General features: G+C 37.1%; 2 protein-coding genes across 3 annotated transcripts in view; one reads left to right on the plus strand and one right to left on the minus strand.

Moving 5' to 3' along the window:
* The window catches only part of RAD50 (RAD50 double strand break repair protein), a 92,134-nt gene that overhangs the window by 10,573 nt on the left and 64,465 nt on the right, over positions 1-17,096 (minus strand). The window contains exons 20-21 of the mRNA XM_041760747.1: positions 16,392-16,519; positions 14,092-14,316 (exon numbers count right to left, since the gene is read on the minus strand). Coding sequence (XP_041616681.1) covers positions 14,092-14,316; positions 16,392-16,519 — 353 coding nt within the window. The remainder of the gene's footprint in view (positions 1-14,091; positions 14,317-16,391; positions 16,520-17,096) is intronic.
* Positions 7,914-8,930, plus strand: LOC121494385 (glyceraldehyde-3-phosphate dehydrogenase-like). 2 transcript variants are annotated; one of them, XM_041760750.1, is made up of 2 exons: positions 7,914-8,051; positions 8,106-8,930. In XM_041760750.1, exons 1-2 carry the CDS (start codon positions 7,929-7,931, stop codon positions 8,928-8,930), a joined length of 948 nt encoding a protein of 315 aa, XP_041616684.1. In that variant the 5' UTR covers positions 7,914-7,928. The 2 variants fall into 2 exon arrangements, with proteins under 2 accessions (XP_041616684.1, XP_041616683.1); XM_041760749.1 differs by having other exon boundaries at positions 7,914-8,930.

Genomic DNA, 17,096 nt, shown 5'->3' on the forward strand with positions numbered 1-17,096 from the left:
TAGTAAAAAGACCAAGTAATATCATGGTATCAGTGTTATCATGACCAAGTAGCATTTATCCCAAGGAAGCAAGACTAGTACAACAGGAAAAATAATTTAAGATAACTCACTGCATTAACAGATTAAAGAAAAAAATGATTATCTCAAAAATTTGTCAAAAAAAGTATTTGATATAAACCCTGAGTTCTGACAAAAATACTCAGAAAGTGAAAAACAGAAGAAATTTTTTTAATTTGACAAAATGACTATCAGATATCCACAGCAAGCATCAAATTTTAGGTTAAAATAGAAAGGAGTACTTCTAAAGTACGAGAGAAAGATGCCCCTTCTTATGGCTACTTTACAACAATATCCTCGAGATCCCTAACAATTCAGTAAGACAATAATAAGAAATGGAGAATAAATGAGGGGAAAATAACTTGTCATTGTTTCTGCAGGTGATATAATTATGCACTTAGAAAGTCTAAGAAATCAACTGAAAAACTATTAAGACTAATAAGGTGATCAGAAATAAACATAAAAAAATTATAAGTATTATTATGTAGTAAGCAAAATCCAATAGGAAACATAATAGAAAATAGGATTCTACTCACAGTGGTAATAAAAACTATGAAATACCTAGGAAGAAATCTAACAAAATGGTACAGGATCTAGAGGAGGGAGCTATGAAAGCTATAAAAGCTTACAAGAGAATAACCCTTACAAAAGAACAAAAAGAACTAATTAAGTAGGAGAAACTACTGGGTGCAAAATGGGAGATATTTAATGTTCCAGAGAAGTCCATTCCTTCCCCTAAGTAATCCATTAAATTAAATGCACTCCAAACAGAACTCCCAACAAGAGTAAAAAAAAAACAAAAAATTTTAAATGAAATCCACAAGGTGACTTGTTAGTATGTAAGACATAACAGGAATAAAGATGAAATAAATCCAAATACAGAGAGAACTTTAGTTTATAACTGCTATTTCCCATCAGTGAGAAAAGATTCAAGAGTGTTGGGAAGAGGGAAAAATCAAAACTTTATTTCTTTTGCTTTTTATTTTTTAAGAGTCATTTATTTTAGAGAGAGAGTGTGAGAGTAAGAATGAGTGAGGGGAGGGGCTGAGGGAGAGAAATTTGAGCACTCCTTGTTGACATAGAGCCTAACATAGGGCTTGATCTTATGACTCTGAGATTATGACCTAAGCTGAAATCATGAGTTGGACACTCAACTAACTGAGCCACCCAGGCACCCCATGCATCACTATCTTTATTAGACCTTAAATTTCAAACTAAAGGATTAAAAGTTAAATAAAATTATCAGAATAAATAATTAACAATTATAAATAAATAATAAAGAAATAAATAAAACCATCAGCTTTGTAGTCTTAGGACTGGAAAGCCTAAGGGAGAAGCCATAAATAAGACAACTAAAGGTTTTCTGGGACTCCTGAGTGGGTCAGCAGTTGAGCGTCTGCCTTCGACTCAGGGCATGGTCCTGGGGTCCCAGGATCGAGTCCCGCATTGGGTTCTCTGCAGCGAGCTTCCTCTTCCCTCTGCCTAATCTCTGCCTCTCTCTCTGTGTCTGTCATGAATGAATAAATAAAATCTTAAAAAAAAAAAAGACTAAAGATTTTCCTACCTAAAAATTAAAAGTCACAAAAAATACCATAAAGTTAAAGGTCAAATGACAAACTGGGAGTAACTACTTGCAAGCAATGTGAAAAGGATTACCATCCAAAATCTATTAAAAAAAAAAACAGTAGTACAACTCACTAAGAAAAAGATAGCCTAGTAGATTGATAAAGAGATATGAACAAGCAATTCTCAGAGAAATACAAATAGCCAACCTATGAAATGCCGTTTAACCTCACTACTAAACAAGGAAATGTAAAATTCAAGTGAGAACGTTTTTGTGCAATGGATTGGCAAAAGTTAAAAAGGTTGATAATATGAAATGCAATCATGGAGAAATGGGCACTTTCATACACTAGTCATGGAAACACAAATTTTGTGCTTTGGGAAGGCATTTTGGCACTAATGAGCTAAAAATGTACACACCCTCTGTCCTAGTAGTAACTGTTTCTAAGAAGCTATCTTTCTGGTATATCTGCCCAAGTGTGCAAAGACATATGTTGTAGCATGTGTAGTATCAAACATGTAAAAGCTTCCCAATATGTCCACTGGTGGTTAAATCAATTAGGTAACATCCATTTCATGGAATATTATGCGGCTATTAAAAATAATGATGTACTTACATATATGAATATAAAAAAATTTTCATTACCTGTTAAGGGACAAAACAGAAAAATACCTACAGTGTGATACTATTCACATAAAACAAAGATCTATTTGTGTGTACATAACATGCAAAAAAGCAATGGGAGGGCAATGACAATGTAATAATATCTAAGTGCTCAATAAATTCTAGTCATTGTCACAGAAATGAACCTAAGTCTGCTATAAATCTTGTTCTGTGATTTACATAGTAATGGACAACAGGGGTGCTCGCTTCGGCAGCATATATACTAAAAAAAGTAATGGACAACAGGAAGCACAAATATCTGTAATACATGGCTAAATGGTATAAGTAGTACAAATATCACGGAGTACAGGGAAGGAAAAATCACATCAATGGGAAGGGCTTCAACAAAGTAACATTCCACAGAGGATAAAGAGCACAGGGAAATGTGAGGTGTCTTCAGGGAACAAAATGGTTTGATTTGGTTAGAACATAGTGAATAGTGAGAGATGAGATGGGCAAGACCAGAGGTGGAAAGTCTTTAATATTACAAGTAAACAGGGACCACTACCTTTAGGAAAATACACCTGGTAGAAAGTATAATGGGTGGGGAGAGGGAGTGCAATACAGGACTCTGTGGGAGCTGACTGATGCAGGCCCAAAGATGAACTTCACAACACACTTTGCAGCCTGTGGACTTTACAAGTAATAGACATTTAAGAATGACCTTGAAATCCCTGACCTGTAGTAAACTATCATTCTGCTCAGGCAAAGGTAAGTATTTCATGGGCTGGAAAGTATTGTGGGTAAGTGGTCATCTGAGTAGCTGCACCAGCCCTACCATGTGCCTGAAGTGTGTATGTCACTCTGTTACATTTATCCTCACTCTTGGGAAGTAGTCTGTTTTGTGAAAACTGACTTTCAGAAGAAAAGGTCCAATATCTAAGACAACAGTGGTTTATAAATTATTTAGTCTTATGTTTAAATACTCTTTTCCATGTGAAAGATTCCCTTAAAAATTTCAGTAAAAATTGGCTGGGTTCAGTAAAAATCCTGGCATCCCCAGGACAGTAATTCAGGATTTTTGCCACTTCTCTGAGTCCATTTTTTTTAAATTTTATTTTATTTTTTAAGATTTTATTTATTCATGAAAGACAGAGAGAGAGAGAGAGAGAGAGGCAGAGACACAGGCAGAGAGAGAAGCAGGCTCCATGCAGGGAGCCCAATGTGGGACTTGATCCTAGGACTCCAGGATCAAGCCCTGGGCTGAAGGCAGGTGCTATACCACTGAGCCACTCAAGGATTCCCTCTCTGAGTCCATTTTTAAAATCATTTTGGACCCAGCCATTAGCAGAGAACTGAACATCTGAAAAGGAGTCAGAGCAGGTACTAAGGGGTTGGAAAAACATCACAAAACCTTACCTATCAGGGAAAGATCTTTCTAGTTCTTACTTCTTCCATTATTTAAACCATAACCAAGGCTCAAAATACTAGGAAAGAAAACTATCATTCTACAAAATTTGAAGTGACGCTTAAAATCTGAAGAGCACATAAAATGGCAAGTGGAAGTGGATTTCTCCGTAGTCTCAGCTATTTCACTGAATAAAACATTAAGTAAAAGAGTCAAACACATATGTCTTATTAATAAAAAATTAGTTCAGAAGTATGATAAAAACTACCAAGTTAATGAAAACTTACCAAGTTAGAAAAAAGCAGTAAGATGGATTATACTTGCAAAAGACATTTTCCAAGATTATCCTCACCCTTGTATTTAAAAGTGTGCCAAATTTTGAGATATATAAATTGCTAAAAAAAAAAAAAATTAGCTATGATCACTGCTATTCGTGATCACACTGGATACTCTTCCTTATTGCCCTAGTATTTACCACCGTGAGAATTTCCTGTCTCCCTACATTTAGGTCAGCGGAAGCACTCTTCTACAAGGGAATCTTCAGTGTTATGTTCTACTGAGTATCACGTCCCAAACAGTGACTTTCACTGCTTAGCAAAACTCAAAATCTGTCACTTACCAAACCAAAGTTGTACTTTTAAAAGAAAAATGACCTCTTTTTTTTAGATGAAACCCTTAAAGGTTATTAAACTAATTTCCTAAAACCCTTAAAACTGTTGAGCTAATTTCCTTTAGCCAAATTCTTAAATATCAGCTTTTAAAATTCAGGGAGTGGTTCAATCACTGTTGAAAGATAAACATTTGGTTAAAGAAACCTGCAGTGAGTGAGAAACGCCACCAACCATCTTTTGGTTTTGTAATCTACCTGTGATGCTAGAAAGGCTGCTGATGTGGAACTGTACTGTATTCACAGTGATGGCAAGAATGGTGGCTATGAGGTGAGCCCTGATCAAGCCCTCATCCCTAAGTTCTTCTCCAGTACCAGGAGCCGGGTCTGACAGACTCAGAGCTGGATGCCTCAGCTGCAAAACTATAAAAGTTTTCAAAACTTTTCAAAACTATAAAAGTGTTTTCAATGAGTTTCAGAAGAAATGTGACTTAACAGGCAACATTCTGTATTTGGGGGAAAATAATAGTGGAAAACCTGGGGCACAGGATAGAACATAGTACTGAATGATTTATTCCAAAAATCATTTAATTGATGCCTTCTTTTTAAAGCAGTAAGAGGTAGTATATTCTAAATGATGTAGTTTCCCCCCATTCTCATATAGTGTAAGTGTCTCTGACCACTGGCAAGCTTATAATCAGTGATGTTTTTAGATGATTACTAATAACAGATGGTAATCAGCTTTTCTTGAAAATGCACTGCTAATTTCCTGTGTTACCCTAAATAGACAGCTGAATGCAACAATTACACTGATTGCATGCTTCATTCTAAGAGGTGAAACAATGAGGGAAATTTTGGACCTTTCTTCTAGGTGAGAAGGCAAATTAAAGGCTCACAACATGAACCTTATGAAGACCACTATTTGCCAGCATAAGCCCACAAAGACTCAATTTTGGGGAAATCTGTACCACTTTTCTTCTCATTTAGAAAAATCCATTTGATTAGCAGATAACAGAACACAGTAAACAGCCTGTCTTTGTTCCTTAGGCAAGCCTAAATTGCTGGAAAGCACCTCTGTACCTCCCCACCCCCACAAGCTCCTTCTCACTGGCCCCATCAAGCCCACTCTGCTCAGTGTGATGGATCTGGCACTAAGGTACTTTTCTCTACTGAAGTGCCCTTTGTTCATTATTCAAGGCCGAAGTCAGATACAGACTGTTACTGTGGAGCACCTACCATGGCTCCCCTATTGGACCATTAGCAGTTTGCATTAGGGACAGGGTATGATACTTCTGTCTTCTCACAGCCTGACAAGAAAAGACTAACGGGGCTTTTGAATGAACATGTGCCTGACAGAGGGAATTCATTTTCTTCCTGCTGTCAAGGCTTCTTAGAGTATGTAGGGATAGCTGGAAGGTTCCTAGATATAATAGTCTTCTATTCAGTTAACACATATGGAAACCCCAAGGCTGCAGTTTAATGTAGTATGAGGAGGAGTTACCTTATAGCAGAACACATACAAGTAAAATTTAAAAGAAGACCAACCTACCTAACTTGGCCCCTCAGTCCTGTCTACCTATCACCCCACTTCACAGCTCCCCCTTCACAGAACTTTTCATAAGAATTAACTAAGCTGTCTCCACTTCTTACCCCCATTTTCTCCTCATCCAACTCCAAAGCTTCAGTTCAAACCATGCCACTGAGATTGTTCCTCAAATCAATAACATTTCCATTTGTCAAATTCAAGGGTCACTTCTGAGTCATCTCATCTGACCTCTCAGTAACTCTAGATTCTTTTCTTTTTTTAAAAAAAATTATTTATTTATTCATGAGAGACACAGAGAGGCAGAGGGAGAAGCAGGCTCCATGCAGGAAGCCCAATGTGGGGCTTGATCCTGAGACTCCAGGATCACGTCCTGAGCCAAAGGCAGACACTCAACCGCCAAGCCACCTATGCATCCCAGTAACTCTAGATTTTTTTTTTTTCTAGATTCTTGAAATACTTTCTTCACTCAGTTTTCAAGATACCACACCTTTTACATGTTTCTCCTACTTCATCAACTTTGGAAACATCTTGAGTCATGGAACCCTTCCCTTCTTTATCTATAAGTCATGTCATATAGTATCACTCTGTGGCTTTAAATACTACATCTATGTTGATGATTCTCAAATTTATAACTTTCCTCAACTCCAGACTCAAGATTACACATCCAGCTGCTTCAGGTGCCTACAAGTGCCTTACACTTAAACTGTCTAAAACAAAACTGTTGCTCAAGTAAAAATATGTAGGAGCAATCTTTGATTTTCTTCTTTCCTTTTCCTCCCCTATATTCAATTCAGCAGCAAGGTCAGTTAATTTCATATACCAAACAAACTTGAGTCCATCCACTTCTCTTCATTTCCACTGCTACTTCCCTAGTCTAGTCCACCACTATTTCTTGGATTATTACAACAGTCTCCTCACTGGTCTCCTCACTACCCTTGCTCCACTATGATCCATTCTCCAAACAGAAGCCAGGGTACTTTCTTTCTTTTTTTTTTTTTTTTTAAAGATTTATTTACTTATTCATATGAGAGAGAGAGACAGACAGACAGACAGACAGAGGGAGAAGCAGGCTCTCTGCAGAAGCCTGATGTGGGACTCGATCCCAGGTCCCGGGATCACGACCTGAGCTGAAGGCAGCCGCCCAACCGCTGAGCCACCCAAGCGTCCCAGTTTCTTCAAGCTATGAATCAGATTATGCTACTTCCCTGCTTTAAACTCTCCAGGGACTTCCTGTCGTACAGAGAATAATATCAAACTGTTTACCAATGCTACAAGGGCACCACATATGCTGGAGACCATGTATCTCTGACCCTATTCCCCTGCTCATTCTATTCTAGCCATGCTTACCTTCTTCCTAGTCCTTGAATCCCTTCTGTTCAAACTGGTCTTGGAGCCTATACATTGGCTATTCTCTCCACCTGGAAGGCTTGCAACTCTTTTTGTGTTTATGTTGCTCCCTCTCATCAATCAGGTCCCAGCTTAAATGCCACATTCTCAGAGAAGATCCTGCCTTAGAAAAGGCTTAAAGTAGTCCCTCAATTACTCCCATCATCAAAGTTAAATTTGCTGGGTAATCCTAAATATCTTCTTAATCTTTTTGATAAATACTTGACCATTACAGGGTAAGTACAAGAATTCAATTAGATTATGGCTAATATACAGTAAGTACTGATTCAATATTAACATCCTCTCTGTACAGCTCCCACCCTTGAAAAATTGAATCTCAAAGAATGTTTAAATAGAAACAGAAACCTACATTTTCTTATTAATAAAAGTTAAATTCCTTAGTAAGTAAGGAATAGACAGTTTAAGAATTTATATTAAAGAATGGAACATGACAAAGAAAGCTGGACTAAATGGCCTCTGAGTTTCCCTTATAATTTTGACTCTACAGTGACTCTAATTGACTTAAAAAAAAGATTTCCATTTTATAGATAAGGAAACTGAACCTCCAGGCATTTAAATAAGTTGCTAAATATCAAAAGTGAGAATTTGAATTCAAGTAGTCTCCAGGGAAAATACTTTAAACCATGTATTATGGATTTTTGAGACTTCAAAAAGGTAGACCTTGGCTCTCTGCTCCTCCCCGTTTAACAGTCAGCCTCATCTTCTGGTGCAGTGCCAGCCGCGTCCCCGAGACACGATGGTGAAGGTCGGAGTGAACGGATTTGGCTGTATTGGGTGCCTGGTCACCAGGGCTGCTTTTAACTCTGGCAAAGTGGATATTGTCGCCATCAATGACCCCTTCATTGATCTCAACTACATGGTGTACATGTTCCAGTATGATTCTACCCACTGCAAATTCCACGGCACAGTCAAGGCTGAGAACAGGAAACTTGTCATCAACGGGAAGTCCATCTCCATCTTCCAGGAGCGAGATCCCACCAACATCAAATGGGGTGATGCTGGTGCTGAGTATGTTGTGGAGTCCACTGGGGTCTTCACCACCATGGAGAAGGCTGGGGCTCACTTGAAGGGCGGAGCCAAGGGGGTCATCATCTCTGCTCCTTCTGCTGATGCCCCCATGTTTGTTATGGGCGTGAACCACAAAAAGTCTGACAACTCCCTCAAGATTGTCAGCAATGCCTCCTGGACGACCAACTGCTTGGCTCCTCTAGCCAAAGTCATCCATGACCACTTTGGCATCGTGGAGGGCCTCATGACCACCGTCCATGCCATCACTGCCACCCAGAAGACCGTGGATGGCCCCTCTGGGAAGCTGTGGCGTGACGGCCGAGGGGCTGCCCAAAACATCATCCGTGCTTCCACTGGCGCCGCCAAGACTGTAGGCAAGGTCATCCCTGAGCTGAACGGGAAGCTCACTGGCATGGCCTTCCGTGTCCCCACCCCCAATGTGTCAGTTGTGGATCTGACCTGCCGCCTGGAGAAAGCTGCCAAATATGACGACATCAAGAAGGTAGTGAAACAGGCATCGGAGGGCCCCCTCAAGGGCATCCTGGGCTACACTGAGGACCAGGTTGTCTCCTGTGACTTCAACAGTAACACCCACTCTTCCACCTTCGATGCTGGGGCTGGCATTGCCCTCAATGACCACTTCGTCATGCTCATTTCCTGGTATGACAATGAATTCGGTTACAGCAACTGGGTGGTGGACCTCATGGTCCACATGGCCTCCAAGGAGTAAGAGCCTCCTGGACCACCAGCCCCAGCAAGAACAAGAGGAAGAGAGAGGCCTTCAGCTGCTGGGGAGTCCCTGCCCCAACTTAATCCCCCAACACACTGAGAATCTCCTGAGCTCCAATTTACATCCTAGACCCCGAGGAAGGGGAGGGGCTTGGGGAGCCCTACCTTGTCATGTACCATCAATAAAGTATACTGTACCCAGCCAAAACAAAACAAAAAACAAAAAGGTAGAACTTATCAACTTTTACAAAAGCATTTTTTTTCATGACAACCAATAGAAATTATCTTACTGTATAATAGGTTTTTAATGATAGAATCTATTTTGATTCTTATCTCTTGAAATAAACTTTCCTTACTAGGACCAGGTCTCCTATTCCTTAGTGCTCAAAAAAGGTTTGGCAAGTTTATTGGGCAAACAGCATCTGTTGAAGAACTAAAAAATTAAAAAGCTTCCTAAAAGCATATATGAGATAGCAGGAAAGACTAAAAAGAATTATGAAAGGCAAAAAGGAGGGTATGTATGTGAACATGTAGTCTACCAGGCATAATAATGTCTTGCTAATGCTCTTGTTTCAAAACCTTAAATTTCAATACTTTAAACTGCTGGACCCAAAAACTAGGGGAGTTTTCAACATTTACAAAGGTTAAAAAAACAAGAGTTCTCACTTGATGCACACACAGATTTCTATGTGCTAGGAAAATGTAGAATGTTCACCTATTACACTTACCATGAAAGAGGATAGAAGGTATGCTCATGGAATAACCGTCTAAGAGTCATTTTGGAATGCTAACTTAATCGAACAAAAATCTTAGTAGTATTAATTTAAAAAAATAACAAATAGGCTCATTCCCAGTTTTCATAGACCCAACTTGTCTTAAAATATGAACTTCCCCAAAATTGTATATTCCAAAGTTATGGCTAGGTTATTCTGGGGCTACCTCTATTTTCATCATTACCTAAAACATTCCTCACACTGAAAGCAGGGTTCTCCTGCCTTCCTGAGACTGATCTGTTGACTATGCACTTCCTGATTAGAAGAGAACCCATCTGTCTAGTTCTCTTAGCACTGGAGAGGATATTTTCCTTTTCAGAAAGCAACAAACAAAACCTAAGGTAAATGATAATTCTCCTGCCACAAATGCCTACAAACATGATAAAGATTTTTAATAAGAAGTATTTTACATTCATAGTTGAGTTCTTAAGAAATAAAGGAAAATATCCATGTGATGGAAATAAAGGACTGAAAACCAACACAGTCAGTGTGTGATATGATACTGTAACTAAACTTGATTATTGGGGATCCCTGGGTGGCTCAGCGGTTTAACGCCTGCCTTTGGCCCAGGGTGCTGTCCTGGGGTCCCGGGATCGAGTCCCGCATCAGGTTCCCGGCATGGAGCCTCCTTCTCCCTCCTCCTGTGTCTCTGCCTCTCTCTCTCTCTATGTCTATCATGAATAAATAAATAAATCTTTAAAAAAAATAAACTTGATTATTTTTGTAAACTTCGCATTGGGTACTATCAACCAGGATAGAACATGAAGCATAGGGCTTGAGAGGCACAGAATTAGAAATGATCCAACTTAAAGGCTGAGACTCTTAATGATCTGTATCACCAACATTCAATGAAAAAATGGAAAAGTAGTAAGTTGAGCATTCAAAGCCCTGGGCAAATGCCTTACATGGGATGAGTTTAAGGTTCAGTGTTTTATTACCAGTGTAGTTCAGGAACTCCCAAACTGAAAAATTAACATAAAAACTGGACCCAGGCCAGTGTTATCCCTGGAGCTCCTAGGAGATCAAAACCAAAATTGCTATGTGGAAGGTCATTCTCACAAGAAGGTCTCACAGAAAAATTAAAAAAGCACTATGAAAGATAAAGTTACAATTAAGCATTGCATAAAACAAAAAATAATTCATTAGGGGTTAGAATTAGTACAAATAGTAGAAATATACTCCTAAAAATGTGAAATACAAAAATCCTAATGTAAGAGTATAAAATATGAATTATTTAAAATGAGTAAAAGACACTTGAGAAATCGAAATACTAAGGAAAAAATATAAAAGAATTTCTATAAAGGGGAAAGGAGAAAAAATGAGTGGGAAATATCAGAAAGGGAGACAGAACATGAGAGACTCCTAACTCCAGGAAACGAACAAGGGGTGGTAGAAAGGGAGGTGGGGGGGGGGGGGTGGGAGTGATTGGGTGATGGGCACTAAGGGGGGCACTTGATGGGACGAGCACTGGGTGTTATTCTATATGTTGGCAAATTTAACACCAATAAAAAATTAAAAAAAAAAGAATTTCTGAAAAAACAAAAGCAAAATAAAACTTAGAGAAATGAGAAGCTTTAAAAAAGGCAACTGTTAATATGCAGGATGAATAGCAGCTAAAGAATTTATGACCTGGAAAATACTATGAGGAAGCCAACCAGTTTATTACCAATACATGCATGCCTGTGGAGAAAAGAATGAAAAGGCTTATTTATATGCAATGAGAAATGAAGGGAGGAGAACAAAGAGAAATGGGAAAGGATGATATTTGAGGAGATAATACACAAGAATTTCCCAGAAATGATGAAACCTATCAATACTAAGATCAATAAATATGGTACTTGAACAGAAGAACTGAAAACTGACCTACCTCTGGAAGCACTCACAAAAAAAAAAAAAAATGCAGAATGCTGGAGACAAAGTAAAATCTTAGGAGAACCAGAGAACAAAGGCATATTACTTCCAAAAGAATAGTAAGAATGATTTCTCAACAGTAACAGTGGAAGCCAGGAAAGAATGGAATATTTTCAAAGTGCTAAATAGGCACTTTGAAAAAGGGGGAGGAAACAACCAAAAAAACCCAACCTCTTAATCTAGAACTCTACACTACAAAAATTAGTAAGTGTTATACCCTGGGGAGGATAAAAAGGAAACAGAACAGAAAGAAATGAAGAGTAGGACTTTCAAGAAATTGGTAAACATGAGAGTTTATCCAAATAAGCCCTGAGGATGAAACTACTGCAGTAGTAATTATTACTTATTTGAGATGATATAAAAACACAGTGAAACTAAAATCCTAGAGAATAGAAATACCACAAGATCATTCATATTCAGGAAGAAGATCAAACAATTCACATTAGAGCCATAGTTCTTCAGTTTTGATGTGCATTAGAATCACCGAGAAGTTTTGTTCAAATGCTGCCTGCTGGGCTCTGTCCCCCAACATTTCTGATCTGGAGTAGAGGCTGAGACTTTGCATTTCTAACAAGTTACAACGTGACACTGATAATGCTGCTCCAGGAGAATCAATGCATTTGATCTTAAATCAAAAACACATATTAAAAATTGAAAGGGGGACACCTGAATGGTTCAGTCAGTTAAGTGGTAGACTCTCGATTTCAGCTCAGGTCATGGTCTCAGTGTTGCAAGACTGAACCCCTGCATCTGGCTCTGCGTCTAGCTCTCAAAATAAATAAATAAAGGTAAATACCCAAATCACTAAAGGAGAGTATATCATTTACAACCCAAAGAAGGGGAAAAGGAGGAATAAACAACAATAAATTAATCCCACAGAAAGCAGGTAAGTTGAAAAAAGGGTACAGAATTAAATACAACTCTATTATCAATTAAAATGAATTAATAGGACAATTAAAAAAAATATGGACAGACTAGATAAAAAAAATCTATTTGTTGAGTATATCATAAGGTTGTAATAATTAAGACAGTCTCAGTAATGGCAAAGAGTCAGACAATGTGAGCAGTGACACAGAGCAGAAAACGCAGAACCTACTTGCACACAGGGATTTCTGATATATAACGGAAATGACCACTACAGATTGTTAAGGAAAGGATTGGCTACCCAATAATTAGATTCAGGATGGTTATCAAGGAAAAAATGAAACTGGGTTCTCACATCACAATGTATATAAAATTCAATTTAGGATTAAATACTTAAAAGTCAAAAAGCAAAATTAAAGCTTTTAGAAGAAAAAACAGCAGTAGGAAAGGATTTCTTAAGATACAAAAAAAGCTAATTAGAAAAGATTTATAAATTCAACTGCCTTAAAATAAAATCTGTTCATTAAGTTTGAGATATTTATAATACATGTAATTAAAAAATTAAGATACAGCTGAGATAAGAACACAGGCAGATCAGTACCACCACTACCAAGACATTAAAAATGGGTGAAAGACATAAACACTTCAAAGAGAAAAAAACAAGAGTAAATATGAAAAGATGTTTAGCATCATTAGAAATCAGGGGACTGGCAATGAAGACCACAATGGTTTACCACTATACACCCACCAGGTTCACAAAAATTAAAAAACTGACAAAATCAGTGTCAGAAGATGCTTTAGAGAAAACCCTTACATTCTGGTAACAGTGCAGATTAGTAAAACTACCTTGGATAACAGTTATTTTGTAAAAATGAGTGCAAAAAAAGTTCTACTTGTACATATATCTCAGAGAATCTCTTACACCTTTTTCTTCAGAAAAAAAAAAGATATATCTCAGAGATATATCTTGGATAACATTATTTTGTAAAATTGAGTGCAAAAAAAGTTACACCTTTTTCTTCAGAAGACCTCACAGGAACGTTTCTAGCAGTAAAGGTTATATTAGTAAAGACCATATACACCATACAGTGTGGTATAGTCCCATGTCAGAATTCTGTACACATCAGTGGAAATGGATGAACTATAGCTATAAAAGCAACATGAGTATATAAAAACAAAATAAAACAAAAAAGACAAATCCTAGAAGAGTACACAGAACATTGTATTTTTTAAAAGCTTGAAAAAAAAACAATACACACGATAATTTTTTTTTTAAAGCAGAGAAAGCAAAAATCTGTGTCAATTGTCACAGGCAGTAGGGGATGACAGAAGGCTTCGATGAGGAGCATCTAAGTGGATCCTAGTTAGTGACAATGGAAGAGTTCTTGGAATGGCTATGCAGGGTGGTATCAAGAGTACTCTTTAAGATTAATATGCTGTAAAACTTCATAACTTAAGCATGCATGTGTGTGTATATACATGTATATATATTTATTTTCCCATTCTCTGATATATATAACTATATTTAAAACATAAAAAAAGAGGAAAATATGACTAAAATATGCTACTTTATACTTACTGCAGTCGGAATCAAATCCCCAGTCTAATACTTACTGATCAAGGGTCTTATAATAAATGTCGAGATCTTTGTTCACAAGCTCTGTTGTTCTCATAACAATCATCATTTCCCTGTACTTTTCCTCTGCATCCCGAAATTGAGGTTCTCGAAGTTCTCTTTTAAAATGAATAATTTCTTCCTCGTAACCTTTCTGTCGTCCTATTGCCAAACTGTGATTTCTTTTTATATTGTCTATTTTTTCTTCCAACTTCTGATGTTCACTATAAATGGTAAACATGACAATTAAGGACCATTTTTAGCTTTTAGCAGCCTGAAGTGGAAAAGTCAGATCTCTCTAGATAAAAAATAAGTCTCTCCTTGCTTTTTATTTAAGGCTTTAATACTAAAGAAATTTTTCTTCCTTCCCAAATCTCTGAATCATCCAGATTTCTGAACAGCTGATTTCTGTGTGCCAAAGAACTCTTATAACACGCGAACACTGACCAAGTTCCTCACTTTTAGACACCTAAAAAAAAGTACTCTTGGTGATTAAATTACAAATTCACAAAATTCTGATTGTGAACTGAGAATGCACACTTACCAACATGGAGAAGTTACTAAGTAATAGGTGTCATCATTCCATTCACAATACATTAAAGGCAAAATACAACTTCATCTCAAACTATTAATTTCTGTGGTAATACTTAATAAAGGTCTGTACTTTATGAAAATAAAATTTCACTTGTACAAGTATAGCATAATAATGATCAAAGAAAGTAAAATACACAAACTTTTCTGGTAACTAGGGAGATAATAAAGATTTGTGTGCTTTAAAAAATCGTATTCATTTAACAATTACTTATTAAGCACCCTCTTATTAAGCACTACAGTTTATGGACATCATTACAGAACTGGCTTGATGATCTGTTTTGTTGACATTTCCATTGCATTCTAGTTTAAGACAGATTTGACAAGGAGCACTTGTACTTAGTAGTCTGAATGAATATTAAAAAATCACTCTTATGTAGTACCAAGCACAGAAGAAATTATAAACATATCTGGTTTGTTCTTCAGCAGTGAAAAATAAACTGTTTCAACTGTAAGATTATTCTAAAAGCTTCACTCTTTCAACTTGCCACTGAGAGCACTACTATGTTAAATAGCTGAGGCTTGGGAACTAGGATATCTAGGTCACATTCCAGGCTTTTGTCATAACTTCCTGTGGATTTTTTTTTCTGGGTCTCAATGTCCTAATGCTTTAAAAATGAGACTGAAGATGAAGAGCTCTTCCAGTTGTAAAGTCTGATTTTTTTTCAGTATATGAAAGAGATTTTAAACAGCTAAACCAAGAGTGCTTACAGTAAGATTAAACCGTTAGGCTTTATAGAGTAAATTAAAATTTCATTTATAATATCCTTTAGAAAAAAATTAAACATTCTTTGATTCAGATCTAAAGTCAAGTCAAGGGGATCCCTGGGTGGCGCAGTGGTTTGGCGCCTGCCTTTGGCCCAGGGCGCGATCCTGGAGACCCGGGATCGAATCCCACGTCGGGCTCCCAGTGCATGGAGCCTGCTTCTCCCTCTGCCTATGTCTCTGCCTCTCTCTCTCTCTCTCCGTGTGTGACTATCATAAATAAATAAAAATTAAAAAAAAAAAAAAGTCAAGAAGACAAAAAATCTATAAGGAATGGCTGAATAAATTAGAGGCCTATTTTTAACCAGTTAAGGTGGTTCAAAAATCTATGGCTAGTCCAGCCTTTTATAGCAGTCTAGTGCTTAAGCATCAACCATTTCCTAGAGAATTCCTGAGGCAACTCTAAGGCAAAAAGGTAGCAACTGAAAGTAAATATCAATAAAACCACATGAAAGAAGAAGCAGACTAATCTTCAAAAAACAAAAACAAAAACAAAACAGATCTGATTGGCATGCAATTATAATGAGGAGCGTCTAGAATGGGTCTCCAATGACAAATCACTTTGGCACTAAGTCCTCTGGCAGTATTAGAGACTATACAAGCTGGGACCCAGGCATGGTCCACAGGCCATCTGTGTTCTTTATGCTTGATACCATTATCTTGTGAAGCAGGCTAGCAGAAATCTGGGACTTTGCATATTTAATCCTGCCCATCAGTGCAGTAGGACTATAAATTCTGTATCACTTCTTCAGTTTATAAAGCCAAGACTTATGGTTATATTAAAAACTCTGTCTACCTTCCTGTAAGTCTCAAGGGATATTTATGCTAAAATTCTTTTTAAAAAAATATGTATTGAATATTCTTCATACTTCAATAAAAAGATCTTTATTTAAACTAAAGACCCCTTTTAAAAACATACTTCTTAAAAAAAAAAAAAACATACTTCTTCATTTGTAAAACCTGCATTTGACCCATTTCCTTCAAATGCTGTTTTCTTTCTTCTTCAACTTCTTTTAGTTCCTCATTTCTTTTTCTTAAAGTAAGGTTATCCTGTAGCCATCTCTCTTGGATCTAAATAATATTAAAATGGTTAACAAAAATAATCAAGTTACCAACATGTGATTCATAATAAACAATTGCTGACAGGTAGTACTAATTATACCTTTACTTAGAATTATGGTAAACTCAACAGAGGGAGAAGCCAGGGTAAAGGGATCTTGAAGCTTGGAAGAACCTGGATAGCCCACAAATACAAATACACAAAACAGATATTTAAATGACAAAATAAAAGAATATAACTAGATGTTTTAGTATTGTATAACTATATCCCTTTGGATCACCTTGCATGGTAACCCCACAATAGAGCTTATTGATGTAAAAGATCACAAAAGAACAATATACTATCAAAGTCTCCTCTCACTTTTTTTTTTTCTAGTTGTATTTATCTCTTAACATATGCCAAGGCTGAGATACCATTAGGTATATCAGGTAAGATCTTAACCTTAAAGCTGACAAATAACAGTCACAAGACAGAAGTTTCACAAAAATAGTATATACCTACATACCTGAAGACACTATCCCTGGACATTGAACTGAACTGAAAATTTAAGAAGTTGACAGGTTCTGAGTAGTACTGTCCTTAAAAAGA

The sequence above is a fragment of the Vulpes lagopus genome, chromosome 7 (genome assembly GCF_018345385.1).
Source record: "Vulpes lagopus strain Blue_001 chromosome 7, ASM1834538v1, whole genome shotgun sequence".
NCBI classification, from domain to species: domain Eukaryota; kingdom Metazoa; phylum Chordata; class Mammalia; order Carnivora; family Canidae; genus Vulpes; species Vulpes lagopus.

Bases quoted from the DNA above. Each gene is read 5' to 3' on its own strand.
- LOC121494385 (XM_041760749.1), top strand. From the start codon at position 7,929: ATGGTGAAGGTCGGAGTGAACGGATTTGGCTGTATTGGGTGCCTGGTC.